Genomic DNA, 24,414 nt, shown 5'->3' with positions numbered 1-24,414 from the left:
AAAAAAAAAATCATCTCCTTGTTCCTTAGGTTGAACTCCCACCTCCGGATCTTGGCCCAAGCTCTGCGCTAAACCAAACACTAAACTTGCTGCGGGAGGTTCTGGCATCTCACGACTCATCTGTTGTTCCTTTGGATGCCCGTCAAGCTGACTTTGTGCAGGTATAACAATGTCTGACAGCTTTTTTCTTTATTTCTTTTTTTTTGTTGTTAATCTTAGTACACAAAAGATGAGTGAAACATGAATATTTATTTGTCTGATGCCATTTTGGAGTATTTTCCCAAACCTCTGTTTTAAAAGTAATAGACTACCAAAGCAGATAATTACAGTACAGTGCCAGTCTAGCACAGTATCTAAATTCTATTACCCAATTACTGCTGCATTAAATAAATATCCCCTTAAGATTGCACAATTGCCAGTTAACCTAATGTGAGTTACTCTTCCTTCTGCTAGGTTGGAATCTGTTCTTTTCAGATTTTTACACTTTATCCATTACTATGGTAGCTGATGACCTGCTGACAAATCCAGTAGAAAACTGCCTTCACACTTGAAAATTCTTATTTCTCTTTATTCTGCTTTCAGGAATAAATACGTGATAGAGACTGAATGAGCTTAGAAGCCTAGTATGGCGTTTTTCCTAAGTCCCATTTCCTTTCCCCTTTTCTGTGTGTTTTTCTATTTTAGGTTCTATCCTGTGTGCTAGATCCGTTATTACAGATGTGTACTATGTCCGCTAGTAATTTAGGCACGGCGGATATGGCAACCTTCATGGTAAATTCACTTTATATGATGAAGACAACTTTGGCTCTCTTTGAGTTCACTGACAAACGTCTAGAAATGTTACAGTTTCAGGTAAGCATTAACAGACCAGATCGAAAATGAACTTTTTCCTGGATTTTTCAGATATTGGCTGTGAAGTGAGCACGCTTAAAATGTTTTGCCTCAAAATGAAGAAACCGTTAGGATAAGAGGTGTCCTTATCTGGTGTCGGTTGCAATCTCTGTTATCAGAGCTGTTTGGGCACAGCATGTTTTATACTTCTATGTCTTTAAACAGTTAAAGAAAACTAATAAGAAGATTTTGTTTGTTTGTTTTTAATTGCAGATAAACACAAATCAGTTGAAAATTTCTATTATCCAAATCATCTTAATATTCCTCCACAAACTGTATGAGATGAAGCAAATGGAAGTTGGAAATTAAGTAAAATGATTATTCCATTATAAGAGGATATTAATACTAGAATACAGCATAAATTAACTTAGCGCTTCATCTCTCTTTTCTTCCATTACCTCATCTGTTTGTTGGTTTCACTTAACATCCCAGGATAGTAGTTCAGATGTGCTACTATTTTGAAAGTGAAATGCAGTTTATAAACCATTGACTTAGGAATACTTAGGCCCTGCCCATTTGTAGGTTTGTTACATAGAACATTTCTGTAATACTACTCAGGGGAGCTTTTGAAGTTGGGGGACTTGGAAGAGAAGGTCACAGCTTCTTACTCGAAGGTGATACCATCTACTCCTAGTTAGAATTTCTTGCACCTTTTAGCTCTGACACAAAAAAGATTCCCCCACCAATTGTCTCTAGGGGGTCTCAAATCTCCAGTACTGTACCCCTTTTTTTTTTTCCCTCTGTAGTAAATGCTTCAATTTATTTATTCTTCAAATAAGCAGTAGAACTGAAGACTGTACTTTTTAACACCATTTGCTTTCGGCAGCCATTATGCAAATACAGGGATAAATTGAAAAAAATCTTAAGATTGCACATAAGTAGGTTATTAAAATGGAGTTAGAATAGTGTATTTAATAAGAATGACATTCTTCATAGAAAGGAAACTTGACGTTTTAAATTAAAAAGGAAGAAGGTGTATTTTTTCTAAAGAATTTCAGGAGATAGGAATGTGAACTCTTAAAATATCAGGTGTATAACTCGTTACAGTTTGATAAATTACATTTTTTTCCTCTTGCTTGAGACAGAGAAATTAAGAAAATGTGGGATAGTTATAAAAATGAAGTAATAAGGTATATATTCCCAAATCTTTTTGAGAATACTCAAATAGGATTGCTGCAGCTGTGACTAGATTTAGTGATTTCTTTGCAAAGTAGAGGTTATGCTAAGAATGTAAAATATATTTATGAATATGATTAGAGATTTTCTGTTATGAAAGACATTTATAGCAAGAGAAGCATAATTCATAGCTGTAGTTTCATTTTCTATTTTGGCCAGGTTCTTTAAATTGAGGAGGGCTTTTTTTTTTTTTAACACATGGCTATCATTGAATTTAAAGATTATGGTTTCATTTGAATTTTAGTTTCCTCAAGAAAGACTGGTTGTTTGTGGCAAAACTGCTGTACTGCTTCCAATATTTTCAATAAGATTTGGTTGATATTTTTTATCGCATATTTTCAATGAATAAATGAACAAAATAGCAATATATCAGTGAACAAAATACTACCAAAAATGATACGTCAATTTCTAAGATTAGAACTTTGTTATTTTTATTTTTTAGGATTGTTGATTTTAAAAGTGCAAATTTTAGAGTCTTATTAGGTATCATAAGTGTTAATTTTTTTGTTTTTGTTTTCCATAATTTGAAATATATTAATGATAAAAATAATTGTGCTGTATGTATTTGTGGTATATCCTTGGGTAATCATTTTCCTTTTCATGTTTTTTTGCTTTCTAAAATGATAGTTACACCTTATCTTTTACTCTGTAAATTTTTCTGTTTAACACTTTTATATGCAAATTTTATAAATGTCTTATGCTTACATTTTCAGATTGAAGCTCATTTAGATACACTCATAAATGAACAAGCTTCCTATGTGTTAACTAGAGCTGGTCTAAGCTACATATATAACACAGTGCAGCAACATAAACCACAACAGGTAAGCTGATACAATATATATGTTCCAGAGGTGCTGCATGCATGCCAACTCTAGAAATTTTGGCAGTAGCCTTTTGAAAAACAAGTTTCTGTGAAAGCAAAAACTCAGTAATATCTGTTGGTTTTATTTATTTTTTTTTTGCCATTATGGACTACGATCCAAAGACACCTTGCAATTAAACATTTCCCTACACTATACGTACAACAAGCCAAGCAGGTTAGGAATATGTCAGTCTTTCTGTGCAGCGATCCAAGCACCATCAGCAGGCGCTGTACATCACAGGCACTCTCTACATTCTCAGAATCACTGTTTAGCTGGTTAAAATATCTTAAAATGTGTCTGAGTAAAGCTGGCTTTAAAACCCAAGTAGTGAATATGTAACCACCTTCATGACACTTGGTGCATGTGCCACATTGGTATGTTCCAAGTAGATTCCATGGATGCATTAGACAATAACTGCTTTTTTTTTTCTGTGAAAAATTGGCAGATTAATATTAATAAGAAATTACATGTTTTTTTTTCTGTGACTTTATTCATTACAATGACTATTTTAGACAAGGAGATTATAAAAGCGATGACGAGATTTTTTTAGAACAAGCTGAAAAGTAGAATTTAATGCTCCTGTACTTTTTTTGTGGACCTTTGTCTATGCCTGTGACCTTTCATGAACATTAAATCAATTCTGAGCAAAGTGAAAAAGTGTTTCTGAAAAAAAAGCATACTGTGTTGGGGAGCTTCATGTCTTTTTCTTCACCCAACATTTTTACATAAAATGCTCAAACTCAACAGAGATTCTTAAAGAGAACCATTTTAATGGATTAGTTATTTGATTACAGAGTCCACGTGGCTTTCTAATCATGCATCTCCTATTCTAAAAACAATTTCAAATTCTGATGCAGATCAGGGCTGACTGCAGATTGTTTAATAGAATGAGGATAGACTTTGTAGTAGTGTTTTCATTTAAATCTGTCAAGATGGCTGGCTGCTGGGATGAGGCTGTTGCAGGATTTACTCTGCGGTTAGACAGAGCATGTGTGTTCTGTAATGACATGTAGGCAAAATACTTTTTTTTTGCAAGTAGGCTTCAGTTTTTCAGGGTCCAGGAGTAGATGACTTGAAAGGAAGTTGCCTTTTGTAATTCCACAGTATTAAAGGGATATGGACAACTTTGCAGTTCAGGTATTGTACTAAACTTCATGGAAGGGTTTTTTTTTTTCCCTGATCTTGTCAGTTAATAGTAAAAAAGGAAGAAAAGGGTCGGAAATGATACATGAAATACTCTGCATTGGCTATTTTTAATTTAAGGAAGTTGTGGAGTACAAATGAACAGTTACAACATTGCGGCATTGGTGCGGTGATTCAGTTTCTGAACACGTAAAATTCTGGCGATTTCCAAAATAAGTAACAATATTGTAGAATTATTTCTTATTTTTTTCCATATTTTAAGGATTTTTTTTTTCCTTTGTTGATTCTTAGGGTCCACTTTCAAATTTGCCAAGTCTAGATTCAGTGTCCTTGAAGGCTGCAATGGTAAGCATTTTACAGTTTCATATAGTCTCCCATAAAATCCTCATAGGAAAGCTTAGGAAGTGTGGACTGGGAAGTGGATTGAGGACTGGCTGGATAGCAAATCTCAGAGGGTGGTGATGAATGGGGCTGAGTCTAGTTGGAGGTCTGTGGCCACTGGTGTCCCGCAGGGGTCAGTACTGGTCCCGGTGCTCTTCAACTTGTTCATCAGTGACTTGGACGAGGGCACAGAGTGCACCCTCAGCAAGTTTGCAGATGACACCAAACTGGGAGGAGTGGCCGACACTCCCGAGGGCTGTGCTGCCATTCAGAGGGACCTAGACAGGATGGAGAGTTGGGCAGAGAGGAACCTCATGAGGTTCAGCAAGGACAAGTACAGGGTCCTGCACCTGGGGAGGAATAACCCCAGGCACCAGCACAGATTAGGGGCTGACCTGCTGGAAAGCAGCTCCGCAGGGAGGGATTTGGGAGTCCTGCTTGACAACAGGTTAACCATGAGGCAGCAATGTGCCCTTGTGGCCAAGAGGGCCAGTGGGATCCTGGCTGCATCAGGAGGAGCGTTGCCAGCAGGTCAAGGGAGGGGATCCTGTCCCTCTGCTCAGCTCTGGTGAGGCCGCACCTGGAGTATTGGGTGCAGTTCTGGGCTCCCCAGGACAAGAGGGACCTGGAGGGACCCTCTAAAGAGGGTCCAGCCTAGAGCGACAAAGATGATTAAGGAACTGGAGCATTTGAGGAAAGACTAAGCAAGCTGGGCCTGTTTAATCTGTAGAAAAGAAGGCTGAGAGGAGATTTGATTAACACGTTCAAGTACCTGAGGGGTGATTGTAGAGAAGATGGGGCCAGGCTCTTCTCGGTGGTGGCCGGTGACAGAATGAGGGGTAATGGGTGTAAGCTGAAACACAAGAAGTTCCATCTCCATGTGAGGAAGAACTTCTTTCCTGTGAGGGTGACAGAGCCCTGGAACAGGCTGCCCAGAGAGGTTGTGGAGTCTCCTTCTCTGGAGATCTTCCAAACACGCCTGGATGCCACCCTGTGCCACGTGCTCTAGGTGTCCCTCCTGGAGCAGGGGGTTGGACTAGATGATCTCTAGAGGTCCCTTCCAACCTCAGCAAATCTGTGATTCTGTGATATTTTGGTGTTACAATTTCACATTGTTGTGTTACTGCTGTGATGTGGGAAAGAGTAGTGTTAATTGTGTAACACGGTGAATACTCATCTAAATAGTTTAGCTCAAGTTACTGGATGGCACAACCAGCTAACCAGTCATCCTCTTCAGTAATAGCTAAATTAAATGTCTGGAAATACTTTCTTCATTTATAGGAGTTTTGCTGCTTTGAGTACTAAATGTATGCCCGTAGATATATAAATTATTTATGAGATGATAGTAATAGAGTATTAGTTTCTAAGCCTTGAGAAACAGAACTTTACTTACAAGAATGTTATCCTGTGAGTCACCCTAAATTGCTAAAAGCAGGTACTTAGCTCTAATTAGTTTTAATCACGAAAATTTCTTTTTGCCTGAATGCTTTGAAATATAGGTCTGCTATCATTTATAATTTTAGTCCTAAGGCATTCACTTTATGCAAATAGCTCAATTAAACTTAGAAGATAGGTACTAAGTATATGCAACAAGTTTTTTCTTTTTTTTTTTTTGTTAAAAGCTAAGATATTTTTTAAAACAAATCAGGTAATTCTTTTTTTTTTTTTTTTTTTTTAGTGTTAGGCTAATTTCCGTTGAGATAGCAATTTCAGAGTTCAGTAACCAACAGTATATGAACTTCCACACTTCCTTTTCTCCAAGTTTAGCTTTATTCTGAAAGCTTAACTGTAATTTTCTTTCTGGGAGAGAGGGGGAGAAGAGGAAAGCTGGTTCTTCTTTAATTGGTAAATAGGTCTTATTAAAAAATGTACCCCCTGAATCCCTCCTTTTTATGTCAGAAGAGCCAATTTTCCTCAGTTAAAGTTCTAAAATAAGTTATAAATTAAGCACTAAAAATACCTTCCACTTCTCATAGGAATTAATCCTACCAGGACTGCAGCTTGGGAACCACCCTTCTAACTTATATAAATGTAACTCAGTTGTCTAAAGCCATGCATAATAATTTTAACTGAGTAGTTTGAGAAGAATTAAACTCTTATTTTCCTCAAAAATTGTTTAATGTATACTTGTGTGAGCACACTTTGACCAGGATGGAACCCAATATGCCAGAATTAAACACATGTAAATTCAGTCTAGTCTGTCCACACCTTCCATCATATAGAGAATTTACAGTCAGGTTCACCACCTTACCATTAAACCTGGAAGGCTTCCTTGGTCACTGGCTTTTAAGTTGCTCATATGTGCTCAAAAGCAGTGTTCTAGTAAAGTCTTCATTTATTCTGTCAGCTAAAACTCCATTCCCAATGCGGATAGATAACCCTGAAAAGGTTAGTCATGACTGACTTTACTGGTGTTTTCGGCCCACTTCCATCTGAATGGTGGTTAGGCTTGGATTTTAGGTTTTATCAGCTTGAAAAAGGTTTGCCCTGGGAAGCAGAGTAGAGCTTATGTTGCATGATGCCATGTGCCATCTTGCGTGTCTCTTAGTGAAACTGAGTTAGGTAATAAGGAATACAGGAACTAGAGGCCCACGAGGCAACCCAGGCTGGAAAGAGTCCAGTTCTAGCACCCAACTGGGAATTCACTCCAGTGATCCCTGAAGTCTTGGAACCGTTGAATAAATCAGAGTGGAAAGCTCCAAATAGGCTCTCTGAGATATTAGTTTCCTGGGACCTCGTCTAGTCCAGTATTTCCACAGATTTTCTGGATAATATATTCAGTGTCTCACTATGCTGTTGGTGAGAATTACCTTTAATATCTAGTCAGAATTTTCCTTAGTGTAAATTCTATCAGTCGTTCCTCATGTTTTCAGTATGCTCTTCTGGGAAGCATCAGGCTCCATCTTTTCTCTATCACCTAACGGATAGCAGAAGGCAGTGGTCACGTTCCTACATTGTATTTTCTTCTCCAAAACTACTACAGTCAAAGCACTTGTTATATTTCGTACTACATTATATGGGAGGAGGAGGTCCCATGATCTTGTTTCTCCCAATTTAAGTTCTCCCAGGATTATTAAGCAGCCCCTGTGCTCTCAGAAGGAGTAACGCTAATTTGGGCGGGCTGGGTTGCTATCTGAAGGCTGAGGTTGTTCCCTTTGCACTGAATAAACTGGATCAGATTTTCAGGGGTGCAAACATATATCCACCAGCTGTAAAGAAAACTGGTAGCTAATTATGGACATTGTATTGTAGTATTTGCATCCTCCAAATGTACTCCTCAGGATCAGAAACTTAAAATTTCAGTGATTTACATGTTGAAGTGTTTTAAGTGTGAACGTCTTGTTCAGGCTTTTAAATTCCACCTTTAATATTTTTTATTATGTTAAGTTCTATCTTAAAGGTATAAAAACAGCAAATTCTTTCAAATAAGAAATTTAATTAAATAAGAAGGTACAATTTTAATGTAGTAGCTTTTCAGAGATCTGTATTCTTACATCTGTCTTCATATATCAGCAAGATTTACTATGCTGATCTCATACTCTCATTCTTCTTTTACGGCCCATAGGCTCAGTTTGATCGCTATCTGTCTGCTCCAGATAGTCTATTAATGTCCCAGCTGAATTTCCTTCTGAGTGCCACTGTAAAGTAAGTATCTTAACTCTGAATTTCTATTACGCCTGTATAATAATCAGAAAGATGAATTTGATTAGTTTTTAGTGGATCATGATAGAGAATTCATGCTATCAACTGTAATCACATTTGCATTGTCCTTCAGGTCACAATTCAATTTGTTTTGCCTGTCTTCTTTTTGAACAAGCTGTTAGCAACATGTAATTCTGTAACTTTCTGAAGTTGCTGCTCCTGATTTAATGGACACTATCAAAATAAATTGCATTCATCTCTTTTGAACATGTTCTACTGTGTTGGCATTTTTTGTCAACTTAGTTGTAAATTGTTTTAGAACTATTTTATAAGCCTTCTAAAGAGAGATGGAATAATTCTCCACTCAAGTTTTCTTTTATCTCCTCTGCTAAGTCAAGTCTAGAATTTTTCAACTGTCTTCTACAGTAGAATATTGACATTCTTGTCTCATCAAGTATTGTGCTGAAATTACTTTTGGCTTTTCACATAATACTTTTCAAGGTAGAAATCATTAAAGCAAGGATTTGCTTATGTATAACTTCTCTTGTTTTATGAATATATTCTGAAATACAACAAATACAGGTCAACTGAACCCTAAGGCTGGGGAAGATGCTGTGCATCTTTCCAATTAAATATGAATTTTATTAACTCATTTTTGTAGTATTTAAATTCAGAAAATTTTATGCTGCACTGATCAAAAAGTTTTCTTGACATTATTTTTCATGCTTCTGTGAGAAATACAAGTTACATAACATGAAAAATTGTGACTAGTACATCATATTTTCACATAATGCTGGAGTGTTTGGAGTCTCATTATTACTATCTGTCCTGCAGTGTCATAAGAAAGTGTTTTTTCACTGAGGGCGGTTGAGCGCTAGCACAGATTGCACAATATATGTATCTCTTACCTATCTGAGATTTGTATGCTATTTTCTTGATTCTCTGTATGTCAGTGTTCAGTCAAATCTTTGCACTTGGCACAAATATGTTGCTTTAATCTGCTTGAGTAAAAATTTTCAATTTTCAAGTTTTCAATTCTGTCAATCCATGCCTCAATATTAGATAAACCAGGCAGAAGTGCTGAGTGCAGCTTCTGTAATGGTCATGGTCTGCATATAATGATAGTCTGAAAATGAAATCATTAAACATTCTGCTATCTAACGGAAGAAGATTGTTACTTCCTGAAGATTTTTTCAGATGTGTGGTAATTGCATAAGTGATTATTTGTCGGCCTAGGTTACTAAGTGCCTGAGTTTGGCATTTAGAGTTCACTAATGTTCTCAGGACCAAATGAATAATGATCAAAATGGTCATTATTTGGTCCTATTTTAGCATTTTAAGATATTAAGTGTTTTTTGTTGGTGGTGGCGGATTTTTTCCTTGACTTGTCAGAATTTGTAGCCAAATTCTTTCTTGGTTGAAGTTATAAACTCACTTGTATTGAAAAACATACGAGCCCAGGAATCTGTTAGTATTCTTAGCAGAGAAATATAAACACTAGCATTAAGCTAATTTGCAAACCAGGATCACTTTTAATGTATATTACTGTAGATCCCTAACTCGAGCATAGTTCAACTTGGGTTTTCCTCGTGGACGGTTTCGTGCTGTAAGCCAGTGCTTCCTAAGCCCCGAGTCCATCACTGAAGAAGTGACTGTGGCCTTAGGAGATGTTGTTTCTTTTCAGCCATTTGTTGAATCTCTCCTCTGAGGTTCCTGTTCCCACAGCTCCACCAGCAGAACTAACTCTGTTGGGTGGAAGTTATTCCTCTACTCCAGTATGTATCAACCAGATGAGCTTAAAGAATAATGTAAATGAAGTATTTGAAATTCTGCTTCTACATGTCAAGCTATTAAGTCTGAATTTTAACTCTTGTTCTTTTTCTTAATGTAGGTCTATTTAAAAATCATAGTAACACTAAATGTATTTTGAAAGCCTCAATTTTTCACTGCTAACACAGAAGCAATTTTTTAGAGGTAGACTTTATGCTACCATAAAGACTGAAGCACACAATGAAATTACTTAGGCTTAATAATTTCTTTCTGTCAGATGAACCAAGATAAACCAGTTACGTATGCCTTCAGTCTTACCCCATTTATGAGGTTTTTAAATCTCTCACTACAGTTTAAGCTGAATTCATGTTATCTTGCAGCAGTAGGGAGCCAGGCAGGGAGTGAGGAACCCATATGAGGGCAATTACCATAGCCCCTACAGCTGAGCTGACACACAGTAATTTATTATTCTGCTGTAACTTAATGCTGTAGATCAGCTTCTTCACAGAATTAAAAATAAAAGCTCTGTTAGTCTCTTAAGCATCAAATGGGTAGCTTTAAGCACAAGCCATCTCGTTGAAGTCAATATTTGTTAGTGCATGCTGCTGTCTTTCAAATTCCTTTGCTCATTTAAAAAGTTTTAAGCTATTTATATATATGGTTGTTGGTCTCATAAAGCTCTTTTCATTTGTGTTGGATCACAGAAAATGAATGCTGAAATTACTATTTTTAGAAAATGCAGCATTTTGTGTTAGTGATAAATTGTGTCATGTTGTTATGGCAACTGAAATCCTAATGTGGTGATTAATGACACTGATATTATTTGATGGAAAGATTAGTTTGATGCTGTTCAGCTCCCTGGAACATTTTAATAAACTTTTTCTTTCTGTTTAGTAGTATTCTGTGTAATAGAGTTAGTAGCTTTATACAACTTCCGTTGTGCAATGTTTTCCTGAAACATTTCATGTTATAGGGCTCAGCAGTTCGGGAGTGTGTTCAGAGGCAGTTGTTTACCTGAAAACCTTCAGCGTGTTTCCCTTATAACAATGTTTCTGGATTTGTATTTGCAAGTATTCTAAATAATGTAGAAATGCAGGCATTTGATTGTGCTTATCCAAAGGCTGGGTAGTTGGCACTGGAATGAAATGTACTTTTGTCTCTTAATCTTCTTTATCATCTTTTCCGTTTCTTAATATTTCTGAAAAGACAAAGTTATCCACGATTTGTATTTGAGATGTCAATTCCCACTCACTGTGCTCAACAGCTGGCAAATTCAGCACTGGTTTTAGCAGGTGCAATTTTGGGAATTTTGTTTCTTTGCTGCATCTTACAGCTGAATTGGAATTTTTGGTACCTCAGTTCCTCCTGATAGTCAATTTGCACAGGTTTGGCTGTATAATAGTTGTAACTACTGCTTCTGATAGATAAAAATGCATGTGCGACTGTGAGCGTATTACCATGGTGATTAAAACAAACTGATTCAACTAAGTAAAACACAAACATTTGTTTGTCTTCAAAAAAATAATGTTTTCTCTAAACGTTAGGATCAGATCTCTGAACATCTTTGCTCGTTTTGGTCCACAAGAATAACAGGATGCAGACCTTATAGCGTTGTTTGTCAAAGACTATAGTAACTTCTAAGTCTCTGACCACCGTCACCTTCAGCTTTTCCTGATCCCTGACAGACTGTGGAATCAGATGGTGTCAAGACAATAAGAAGAGACTACATTTGCTGGTAGATTAAAAACCATAAATTTACAGAGCAGAGCCAGCAGCCCCAGAAGGCAGAGACAGACCAGTAAGCTTATCATTCTGTTGAACAATAGAGGAGAGTACAGGTGAAAAAATACTGTATGCACATTAAATATGGTTCTTTTTCTATCCCCTGCCATTTTTTTCATGATGGCAGGAATAAAGATTCCTTCTTATCAAAATCATATATTTTGATATATGCTTGAGAGTACAATGCTAGTAGAGACAAGAGTCGTCTTTTACTGTAAAAGTATAAGGTATTTTCACTGTTGAATTATACAGACTTTTTAATAACTGGCAGTTACTTACAGTGTCACTGTCAGTGGCAGTGACATTTTTCCAGTTTCTGCATTTATATATATTTTTTTTCAGGTAGCATAGTTAGACTCCTTAAAATTTACAATTTTGCCTTTTTTTTTCTTTTAGGGAGCAGATAATAAAACAGTCAACGGAACTGGTCTGCAGAGCTTACAGTGAGTTATATGCAGCTGTGATGAACCCCTCAAATGAATATAAGGATCCAGAAACCATCCTGCACAGAACTCCTCATCAAGTCCAGACATTGCTTTCATAGTCTTACTTCCTCCAGAATTATCAGAATTCATAATACTGTATTTGCTTGTATTGTGTTTTTCTGTATTGAGTTTTGAATTATAACTATACAGTTAAAATATATAGGAATGCTGTTTATTTAATTTGCTTGACAGAAGTCTAGTCTTTTCTGTGTCTTGATTACTTTCTGTAGGCCAGAAAATAGAGTATAAATTAAAAATAATTTTAATGTGTTTCTCCAATGGACATGAACCTTCACAAAATGCAATCTCTTTGAAAAAGGGAGTAAAGGTGAAAGAAGCTTTTCCCTTGCTGTACATAATCCTTTCAGCACTCTTGTAACCTCATCATTATTTTTATTTGCTCCTTTCCCTGTTCATTCATTCTCTTGTTCTCAGCCTACCATCAATAAACACTGGTACTGTGTAATTTCAGTACAACTGATGTACTTTTGAATGTCTTGAGATACATATAGCCATATATACATACATACCATACTTGGTTTTACAGCCTATAAGTCATTTCAGAATAGTGGATGCTCTTTTTGAAATCCTACTGATTAAATCTTTGAGACAGAATTTGTGTGCTTTTTGTGGGGTTTCTGACCCGATCTCTGTGTTGCTAGTTCTGTTACTGTCTGTAAGAAAAAGAAATACTTGAACTACATGAATGTACATAATCTGGAATTTCATGTTTTAAGTAATATTTTTATAATTTTCCTTTACTGTGACAGATTTTATTTTAGAGCAGTTCCTCTGTAGGAATCTTTGTATCAATTGAAACTTGCAGGTAGAACTCTTAAGGCAGTGTCCAATAACAGTGTAGGTTTGGAAGGTGATTTGCACAGCAATATGCCATTCCTCTTTCCCACGTATATCTTCTTTTTGGTTGTTTTGGGGTTTTGTTTGTGTTGTTTTTAGTACAGAAAAGTTCGATTGCTTTAGCACAAACATTTTCAGCTACTAAGATCCTGAGAGGTTTTAGTGGTTCGCGTGTGTGCAGTGGTGCCAGTGCAGCAGCACAAGGTGCTCTGGGGGCCGCGTAGGAACGCGGGGCTGTGGGGCTGCGGCTGGGGGCTCCCTCCTTCCCTATGGAGCTGAACGTGCTCTCTCCGGAAACCATGGAGCGCGCTGTGTTTCGGGTGGCCTTTCCTTCTAGTGAGAGAGTAAATTGTGTAATAAAGAGGACTCTTGTCCTGTCATGCCTTGTGATGATTTTGTATATTTAAGAAAACATAGCCTTATTTCAGGGAAGGCTTTTATTCCCCAAGATTTCAGGAAAAAAAAAAGGTTATTATAAGGAGATCACTGGGGATTTTTTAAGAAAGCTTTCCTTGGGATTTTTTTTTTTCATTTTCTCTTGAGTTTTTCTATGAGTATCACACACTTATTACAGTTGTTGTTGCATGTTTATGTACGTTAAGGGAGAGATGAGCAGTCATTCATATTGAATCGATTAAATTTAAGATGGATATTTTTATTGATGATAATATATCCCATGTAAAGTATATTCTTAGTGGCAGTCGAACCTGCAGTTTAGTGAATGTTTACAAAAGAGCAAGGAATAGAGAGAAGCAGGAACAGTGCATTTCATCTCTTGAAAAACTCATTACACAAATCATATGCGGCGCACGCAGAAATCAGCTTTGGTAGTAATACCTCTAAAGCAGTATCTCCCTTTTTAATGGGCATAATCTGTTGGTATAATATAAATAAGATTTGAAAGTTTTAAGTGTCTCTGGAGTTCTTGGATGAGATAAAATATTCCAATTTATAAAAGAATTTATGTTTGGAATTACTCCATTTAGAAACTCCACCTCTCTTAGATAAAAAAAATTCAGGAAACTTAGAAGAGCTCCAGCTGAAAATCATGCTCTCTGAGTAGGTAAGGCACTTTAAATGATTCAGGCTTTGCATTATTGTAGTGCATATATTTAGAAGGCTATTGTTTTGTCGTTTAATATGTTAACATTGCTAAATGTGCTTACAATTGTTATCTAGTATGTGAATATTATATCACTTGTGACAAGGTTATAGATTAGCTGTTTGTTAATGAAATCAAGAGAACTTTTACCTCAACTTACAAGTGAAGCTGTCTTCAATAGTCCGTCTATGGATTGCATGAGAATTCAGAAAGTTATTTCTTGGCTTTAAGTCCATTTAGAGACTTAACCATTACTTTATCCTCTCCTCTTAATACAAAAGCTATAAAAGTTGTAACTTATAAAAGTTAGAATTATTCACTTATTTTGGTCTGTGCAATGGAAGTAAATGACAAAGGGTTGCAGATGAGAAAATATGTCAATAAAAGCCTTTGATATGCTGACTTCTGACTTCCATGTTATTTTCTGTGCCTGAGTCTGAGAGGAGATAACTAAAGGGCCCCCCTATCCCCACAGCTGTCTGATGCAAAGAGCACTTGCATCCCACCGGGAGGTGGGAGAGGTTGGTTTGGGCCAAAGGGGTTTCTGTGGCATCTGCCTCGTTCCTGGAGAGCATCCTGACCTCTGCGCTGCTGTGTACCGGAGGTGAGGCAGCTCGCCTGAATTAAGCAGCTATGCTGAAATTGCTGCAAAATGCAGGAGACAAGTGACAGTGCAAGCAAGGAAGTACTTGCCTCTGTGCTCGGTGTATGAGGAGTGAAGTCCAGACCTTCTCGTTTGGATATTCTCACAACAACAGCATTCAGCCAACGAAAGCTACGGAGTTGAGTCTGAGGTAGATCCAATGGGTCTTAACCAATACAAGTGGCAATGCCTGTGTGTTCAATCTTGTATATACAGCTTTCTCCTTCCCTCTTTTTATAGACACACACGCTACCATAAATCAGTAAATAGAAGTTGCTTAATTATATCAATCACACAGAAGTCCAACCACTGTGATTTTTTTTCCAATGTAGAATATGAGAAACTTAAGGGGGCTAGAAAAGGTGATCCTGCATTTCTTTTGCAGCATTTCTGAGTTCTTCTCCCTATTTTGTGATTTATGAGTATAGACCTGCGTTCCATCTCTTCATAGACTCAGATGTAGTTATTTTTATTAAAGTTTTATTAAAGTCAGAAATAAGTGTTTGGGGAAGAAAATACTTTCAGAAGCACTAAAGTTTTTCATTCAGCTGTTCTTTTAATCCCTTTGCTTCCTTACTGAGTCACTTCCCAGGGAACCCAGGGGGTAGGAAGGCTATAAAATTTTGAAAATGAAAGAAGGGGGTGGACTTATTTCCATGACTAAAATACACCCTTGTTAGAAGCAGCACGGACATGGTGTGGGGTTTTTTTGAAATCTATTGCCACCTGCTTCTGAGGGATAAAGACAGGAAAAGATAATTTGCTGCTGCTAAGTGCAGTGCCCAAAACAGGGCAAGGTAGGGCAAGATGCCATAAATTGATGCTAAAGTGGAGAAGCATTTAAATAGTTGGGAGAATATTCGGAAGGAAGATTAGAAGAAACGGACAGCGGAGGTAAAAAGTGTGTGGGGTAGCTTAACTCTTTCCCATAACGCCTTTACTACTTTAAAAAACCACCATTTTTTCCACCTCACAAATGAAACTTCAAGACAATCCTGCAGCTGCTGCACTAAGTCAGTCTGCCTTTGGGATAACCGCGTGTATGATGAGATTCTCTGAGTCACTCAGTGACACATGAAAATGAATTTGGAACTGTTTATTTTTCTCCTTATTTTTTTAAGGGAAGTGAATGTAACTTAAACTTGGGTATTTGTCCTGCGTGAGAGAAAATTCCATATTCCTCCATATAGAATTAGAGGAACTAGATTTTCTTTGACACGGACTTTTTCTTCCCATTCAAAATGAAAACCCCAATTTTCTTTGGAGCGGATATACCCTGGTGCCATGTGTGATGGGCCACCCCAGAGCCCTGGGTCTTCTTTTACTGAATAGGTGTAGCTCAGAAGCCTGAGTTCCTGGCGCATCTTATGTTTCCATGAACCCACCAAGAGAAGGGGCTGGAGGCTTGTACAGCCAAAAGCAACAAAACAGAGGTCTCCCCAGCAGCCAGGTTGCGTTACCATCATCAAACTCCTTCCAAAAGATTAATTCTAACCACTCTAAATCTGAATCTTTTTTCAATTAATCTGAATGTTTCCAGCCAGCTGTCACTGCCATTTGTGGCATTCTTCCATTCTTCCTAAAGACTTCCCTTTCTATAAGCTCAGATTCGGCAAAGCGTCCCAGTTCTACAGAGGACTTCTGGGCTCATTTTCCAGAGAAGTCTTCTGTAGAACACAACCATGTTTTACAGGTGAGCGTGTGCTCCTATGCTCTACTGAATTAGGCATTTGCTGCCCTTCTAGACGTTCCCCTGATGGCCAGGGTAGCACTCAGGTGGACATGTCCACTCTAGCCCAGAATATGGTGGTCACCAAACATTCAAAACCTGGGACTATCTCATTGCATAGAATTGGCCTCCTGATTTATCCAGATACGATCACAGGTAGTGAGCAACTCTGTAGAGATTGTGTGGGAAAAATGAAGTAAAATCAAGACATTTCTCCCTTCTTTGATCCTTGATTGACTGTTCAACACGTCAAGGTTGAATGTGGTTCAATCTGCAGTAATATGCCAGTTCCTCTAGTACAAAGCTGTGGAAAGACTTACATGCAAAGGAGCCCTTTACACGTGGAAATGTGTTCTTACTCGTAGATGCATTAAGCTCTAAATCAGGGTATGACCCACTCATGCTACAGTGATTACACCAGGCTTAGCACACAGTGCAAAGATGAACCAGATAGGCTTCAAGAAAGAAAAAGTTTATTTTGACAACCTTGCTGTAGCAGTAAGAAATCCCTGATAAAGCAAGATATGGCTTAAAGATGTTTGATAAACTACTGTAACGTGGCTGATGAAAACAAAATCCGTTGCGTGTTGCATATTGAGACAATGGAGCTTTCATTTGCTGCCTGGTTCACAGATGTGGTATTGTCAAAATTGCAGGAAAATGCCTGGCAGACTGTATCATTGACTATATTTAGTGAGAAAAAAAAATCAGAGCACGCTATTTATAGAAGCCGCATAAATAAGCATGGAGTTCTTATCAGCCAAAGATAACATTAGTCGTGATTTATCAAAGTAATCTTTATTTTATGGAAAATGGATAATAGAGTGTAATTTAATCCTTTGTGAATGTAATGTGTATTTCAAAGGATTCTTTTTTTGTCAATAAAAGCATTTGTTGTACTTGTTAAACTGATTAGCCTTGTTGCTGTTGCTTAGGATGGAATAAAAATACCCATTAATGAAAATGGGGAGCAGAAGATGGGTTCTAAAGTTTGTGAAATATTTTGTATCCTTTGCGAGCCAGTTTTTCAGATCAAAACAGTGTTGTGGTTTTTTTAGCTGCAAGCCTGACTGCATGGCACGCATTGGTACACGTAATATATTTTCCCATTTAATTCCAAAAATGGATTACCCCCGAAATGCAGTTCATCTCCGGGCAGCTCAAGCGCTGTGTGGATCTGGGGCTTCTCTTGCTTCTCTCACTGCGCTGCCCGACGGAGCCCGGCGCTGGTGCCAAGCGCAGGCAGGAAGGGTGACTTTCCTGGCCGCTTCCCTTTGCATTTTTTCCACCATATGCAAACACATTCCAGGAGTCATGGAGAAGGCTCAAAGGGAAGAAAACAGAGCAGCCTCAGTGCTCCCTGGCTGTCCCCAGCGTCCATCCAACGAGAGCAGGTTTTGCCAGGGCAGAGCCCGGGTGAAGCCGCGCGGAGCCCTGGCCCTGCGAAGGGCCCTGGCGGCCGTGCCAGCCTGGATAGGCAGGCCATGAGCTCATCTGCTGGATCTGCAGTTGACCTTGAAAGAACAGAGTCAGAAATGGGTAAAAGTCAGAAGAGGACACGTTTGCTTAGTGTTTTTGGTGTCCTTGCTTGTAGCTTAGCAGCCTTTCAGTAGAAGACTGTGAATGATTTTTGAAGGTGACTCCCCACTGAAAAGACTAGCTAGACTATTAAAGGTCCCTCTCCCTTAGCAATGCGTCTTTGCCGTTCCCTCTGGTCCCCCTTTCCCTTACGAAGATCGTGCACTGCTGAAGTAGGTGGCTGAAAACAGAGGACCACAAACTCCATCACCTGTGTCTGCACGCACAGCTACCTACTCAGTAAAGCAGAGCATTTAAAGTAGAATCTTCGCTACAAATGTAAGCATAGAATTTTTCTCTAATAATCCGTGGAGGAAAATAGAAACCCTCATTTTTGTTTAAAGACTGAATGGCATGACTTTTAGTTCAGGGAATTGCCATGGGTAAGCAAAAATTGCAGAAAAGTGAGATGCAATATTTTTGGTCATATTTTTTTCTGTCCTGCAGAGCCCAAATCATCTTTCGTAAACAGGTGAAGATGTATCTGTGCCCGCGAACATGTTCTTCCTTTTTCTTCTTGGAAATCCACTCTCAATTAGTTAGGAACATTGGATAAACTGGTGCTAATGAACTGAAAGGTTTTATTAGATTATACAACGGTATGCTGTGGCCCAGGGAACAAAATCAAATGTTTGCTTAAACTATCTTTAGGAAAGAAAGCAGCAAGGAAGATCATAAGTGAAAGAGCTGAAAATCAAAATTATGCCTATCAATCCAGAAGATTCATAAGCTAAATAGTGGGATAAAGAAGAATGGAACAAGAGCATTGCATGGAGAGTAACTCAAGCAGGTTTTCTGATTCTCCACTGCAGGTCTTTGCCATTTCCCCTCTGTCTTCAACCACCTGCGACAGAGCTGAACTCTGGCATTGGTTCTATATAAAGCTCTTAAGTGCATGATTAAGCTCTGGTGACTTTGTGGGAACTTAACTATGTGCTTAACTTTAATCTGATATATGATCGAGACCCAAAGATAGCTTCAATTAGGGCATCACTCCCAGTGATATCAGTGGTCAGGGTCTTGGGTGCTCAGCAATGGCCTTGAATAGTCACACAGAGGAAGCTACTTTGGAAGAGTGGAACTTTGTTATAAAAGTGCTTATTTCTCCCCTTAGACAATATAGTGGTGACTACTTCAGGGATGGATTTCTGCATTTAGTTGTAGTGAACTCTGGGCCCTGCTTTGTTGACACCATTAGGTAAGAAAAAAGCAGAATCAGGAAAAGAAGTGAGCTTGAACTCCGCATGGAACCACTAGGAAATTGAGTTTTGATTTGATAGACACAGATTGAAGTAACTAGTATGGCCTAAAATACCTTCAAATGCCACAGTCACAATAGAAATCAAATAATTCAGTGGGCACTTAACCATACACACTTCTGTCCTCATTTACCTGCACAGGAAGTATACACCATGACATCTCCAAGATCCTTTGAAGCACTGTATTTCTCAGTATATCCATGATGTTATCTGCCCTGAGCTTGGTAAGTCCCAGCTGCAGAGCCCTGCTAGAGAGCATCCTGCTCATTGACCCCACTGTCTTCTGACAAGAAGTTCAGATACCCCCAAGTGCTCCCAGGAAGTTCAGACGCTTTATGCTTATTGCAGCTCTGATAATTTTTAAAAATGCTGAGATAGATTGATCTAAAAACATGTATAATTTCCCCCATCCCTTCATGTCATATTTTCTCATCATGTGAGGGTATGTTGCTGAGTAATGAGAATGGGCAAGCACCTGCATTTCTGAATTTGCTTTTTTATTTATTTTCTGGATGCAGAAATGCAAGGGGTTTAAAATGCGTTGTCTGTGTCTTAAGATTAGAAACGGAAGTCTCTTAGCTCCCAAGGCATATTTACCCTGGATAAATTTTCTACAGCACATAGTCAACACAGAATAGCTGCAGTTGGGGGGGACCTCTGGAGATCATCTGGTCCAACACCCCTGCTTAAAGCAGCATCACCTACCTCAGGGCTGTGAGCAGTTGGGTTGAATATTTTTAAGCATGAACACCCAACAACCTCTCTGGGCAACTTGTTCCCAGGTGCCAGCACTCAGTAAAGAAGTGTTTTATTAAGGCTTAAATGCAATTTTGTGTTTCATTTTGTGTTGCCTCTTGTCCTGTTACTGGGCACCATTAAGAGACTCCCATCCTCTTGACACCCTTCCATCAGATACATATACATGGATAAGATCCCCCCGAGCCTTCCCTTTTCAAGTCTCTCTATCTCCCCTCATTTATAAGATGTTCCAGTTCCCTAATAATCTTTGTGGCCCTTCTCTAGACTCCTGTAAATCCATGTCTTTCTTGTACTGGGGACCCCAGACTGTGGCCTCACCAGTCATGATGTTCTTGGTTAAGAAAAGTTGCTCGAACTGTTGTCTGACTGGAACACAGAGTCAACTCAGAGCTCTGTTTCAGGTGGCTTGAGTGGTGATGGCACAGGATGAAGGGTATCAGTGCCTGTTTCTTTTAATTGTTCAACTGTTTAATTGTTGAATCTTTTTTTTTAAAACTGTTTAATTTAAGGAGCTCTTGAATATGTATGTTCTCTGGGACTCTACTATACAGGGATGAATGATGCTGCATCTCATTCGAAGTTTGGTTTTCCAGCAGAGGTACTATCCTGGGATAAACTCTAAGACTGTCCCACTTCTTTTTCTAAGTAACTTATGGCTGCAACTGAAAATGGAGATATAATGTTCTTCTGGTAGAGGATTAAATCTAAGAAATTTTCTCAGAAGAAAACTCTGTATCCTGCTCTTTCAATGGATAAAGTCACTGACATGTAAATCAAATCTTTCTTGCTCTCGTGTCTTAAAACACATCTCATGACCCACATTTTAAATGCATATTTGCTAGGAATTACACTCATAAAGAATCTCTCATTGACCTCAGCTAAAACTCTACCTATCTAGTCATTGCATTAACACTTTATCTGCTCCTAAAAGAAAAAAATATGCTAGATTTCATAATAAACTGTGTTAAATTTGATCTTGTTCCTTCTTGTTGTTAAATAATGGCGCATAGAACACAGAAATCCTCAGTTAAGTTTCTTTTCCATATTTACTTTCCAAAACATACATGCTTTTTATTCATCCACATGTTCAACTATAATCATCATTAAATGTCCTATTTCTCCTAAACAAGTGGAAATATGCAGAGTCCTGTGATCTTAGATCTGTATTTTTATATGAATCCATCTATTTCTTTTGTTTTAAGAAACTAAGACATGTAAAACTCTTGCAGCTTCCTTCGGATTTTCATATATACACATTGCTATTTGATGTAAGAGATGGTTAAATGTGTTGAATGGAACTCATTTCTTCTGAAAAAAAAGAAGGTTTTGGTCACTAGCAGTGTAAGTAAGGAGTTTAGAGGAAGCCAACTTAAAAATGTGTGCTTTAAATTGAATACTACAGAACGAGAATTAGCTTAAAAGCTTCAGTCGAAAGGTCAATAGCAAATTGCTTTGGCAGTTTATATTGTATTGCCTTGCGATTCCTGCCTCCTGAGAACAGGAAGCTCAAAAATCACAGGTCAGTAAAGACAAGATTTTGTGGGATTGGAGGAAGTGTGAGGGGCAGGCGCAAAGGAAGATATATGGTCTGAAGACAGAAATGATGTGGAAAATGCTCACCAAAGGCAGAGATTACTTGGGGAAGAAGTCGAGATACAAGTGGCACAGAAAATACTACAGGAAGCTGCTCTAGGCCTTGATGGCAGAGCGAAAAGACAGAGGAAGGAATGTTAAGAGCAGATAAAGGAGGCAGTTGCAGCCAGGCCAGAGGAGCCCGACTGCACAGCCGCTGCTGCAGATAGCGCCAGGCTGTTTCGTGCACTGTTTGTGGGGCAGTGACAAGATCGGTGGCCTTGCAGAAGGTGCTTCTGAGAAATTAAGCGGAGAGGAGAAATAAGAAGGGAGCTAGTGATCATTGCTGAGCGAAGGACCCTACTGTGCTTTGAAAATAGAGCCTGGCATGCCAGAATAAAGGCTTTTCAGGTATCAGTAAATGTCATTTCAGACAGGCCCCTCTGAGTGTTAAGCCAGAAATGTTAATATGCTGTTCTGCAAGAATTTAAAAAAAAAAAAAAGGGAAAAAATATGTAGAAATAGAAAAATAGAAAGCACTAGAGTTACAGTCACCTTTGCATACACCTCATATCTGTGCAGCTTTCACGGCCCTCTGCAATGCAATGGACTGCATGGCCCAGTCCTTCTAGGCTCCCTGTCTGTGCTTGCCCCATCGTGGCACTACAGACGTGCGTTGTCAGGGGACCCTTCCCGCTTGGAGCAGCTGGAATGCAAGCCTGGGAGCAGGGCAGGAGTCTGCGGGAGGTGGGAAGGTGGTAGGGGGGTGAGGGAAGCCAATGAAACGCTGGGAGCAGGGCTTTCCTGAGCCACAGTGTCTGCGCAACTGCTCTTAACTCGTGAGGAGCAGCTCGCTTGGCATGAGCAAAGGAGGATTTTGCAGGTCCCGCAATGGGGAGGTTTGTGGTTAAAGCCCAAAACTGTGAAACAGGAAATCTGGGTTGCTTCCCCACAACTGGTGGGGAAGTCACATAATCTCTGTGCTTGGGCTCCCCATCTCTGGGTGTTGCAGTAGCCAGGCCTGAGTTAAGAATAACTGCCTGTCCTGTTGGGATGAGAGGCCGCTAAACACAAACGTATGTGAGGAAAGGGCCTCTTTGCTGTGTTTTCCCATCCAAAACCGCAGCACTGAATAAGCAGATATTTTACTGCCCTGATGTTGTCAGTCTAATCTGGATCTTTCCGCTCTGTTTGCACCCTTATCTGGCCTCAGCCTGCAGAAGGAAGGCACGGAGAAGGCTCTGCCTTGTCTTCATCATGCATCCTACAGCAGCAAAAGATAAAATCAGGTTATCTATCTGCCCTTATTGTGCCTCTCCAGCAGTATCTGAGAGAGTTGTCAGATCACTGCCCTCATCTGAAATGCTATTTAATGAAGGCTATGAGGCAGTGAGGCATTTCAGTGCCTAAGAAACCCCATTGAACTGAGAAGGATAATTGTATGCTTGAACACAAGGTCAGTTCTTAAAGCTAGACAAAAAGTAGTTCATCACAGAAGATATCTCAGGTCCCTGAGTATGTGTCTTTGGAGAACCAAAAATACAGTGGTAACAATGCCCAGAAGGACACTAAGCTTTGGTCCTACCTAAACCACTCACCTAAAGCAATAGCAAGAAGCTTGCTTCCTGTTTGATTGTGGTTTATGTTTATTGAAAGAGGTGATGACTTTATTTTCACCTAGCTGCATTAAAGCCTTCACTTAGAGCTTTGTTTAATGTCCAAAGAACTGTTCATTTTACATCAGAGCTCTGGCCTTCTCCAGTCCCACCTTATGGAGGCCCAGGCTGCAAAGAACCTGGTTAAGACAGTAAGTGGGAGCATGGATGGAGCATACTGAACAGATATTTGCTCTCAGCTTCATTGTCTTCCTGTAAATTCTTAAATTATTTTACCATAGGGCCGGAACATTTCATCTATGCTGAAACGCCCTTTTCCTCTTTACTTATCTTCTTCTGGCCTTATCTTCTTTATATCAGAATCACCTGACTCTCTTTGTCTTGTTAGTGTGACTCCTTTTTTTTTTTTTTTTTGTCTCTGATATAGTTTCTCCTTTAAACCTTACTTCTCTTGTAAATCCTCACTGCCTTTTTACTCTTTTCCAGGAGGCCTGTCATCTACTGCAAGCTAGAGATAGTATCTTTTAGCCTTCTCCTGTAATGGTTGGTTTTAATCCTTATTCCTAGTCACTTGTGACTAATTGGATTGCTTTCATAAAATCATAGACTTTTGCACTGGAATTTTACCCTGTGGTAATCTGAACTAAAGCAGCTCCACTGTTTGTTGTTCCCACTTTCAATTAGTTTCTCTTAACTGTGAAAATTAGATTCAGGGTGGATTTTCCTTTAAGTTCTTTACTTTGTGGACCATTAATCTGCATTCTATATACCATGGAATATTCTTTTTATTTAGCCTGTTCCTTAGATCACAAGGTTCTTTAACTCAACATATTCTGAAAAGATTTTGAATTACTTTCTCTCTCTTTCTTCTCTACCTTTCTGCACTCAGCAGTTGCTCAAGAAATTTCCTGCTTTGCACCGCTTCAATCTTTACTCACAGGAATGTTCCATAACTTCTTTATTACACTGAACTGTAAATACTCTTAGTATAACTCTCTATCTCTATCCCTAAGCCCTCAATATAAAATCATCAGTTACTCTAAGCAGAACCTCATGTTCTTACTATGCTCACCAGTTTAAACAGAACATACTGTTCTTCTTAGAGTTACTGACCATCTCTCAGTGCTTCTCCCACTTGATCACAATTGCTTTTGCCTAAAAATTT

At 38.7% G+C, this 24,414-nt stretch overlaps 1 protein-coding gene across 1 annotated transcript in view; it reads left to right on the top strand.

Annotated features, from left to right (window-relative positions):
* Positions 1-12,631, top strand: part of COG6 (component of oligomeric golgi complex 6) — a 55,021-nt gene extending 42,390 nt beyond the window's left edge. The window contains exons 14-19 of the mRNA XM_088522251.1: positions 30-161; positions 685-852; positions 2,781-2,888; positions 4,365-4,418; positions 8,020-8,099; positions 12,045-12,631. Coding sequence (XP_088378377.1) covers positions 30-161; positions 685-852; positions 2,781-2,888; positions 4,365-4,418; positions 8,020-8,099; positions 12,045-12,192 — 690 coding nt within the window. The 3' untranslated portion in view covers positions 12,193-12,631. The remainder of the gene's footprint in view (positions 1-29; positions 162-684; positions 853-2,780; positions 2,889-4,364; positions 4,419-8,019; positions 8,100-12,044) is intronic.
* The last annotated feature ends 11,783 nt before the right edge of the window (positions 12,632-24,414 follow it).

This window comes from Tinamus guttatus, unplaced genomic scaffold, assembly GCF_059628265.1.
Source record: "Tinamus guttatus ecotype Peru unplaced genomic scaffold, ASM5962826v1 Tinamus_guttatus_pri_ptg000150l, whole genome shotgun sequence".
NCBI classification, from domain to species: domain Eukaryota; kingdom Metazoa; phylum Chordata; class Aves; order Tinamiformes; family Tinamidae; genus Tinamus; species Tinamus guttatus.
This window is presented reverse-complemented; position numbering and strand designations above follow the sequence as displayed.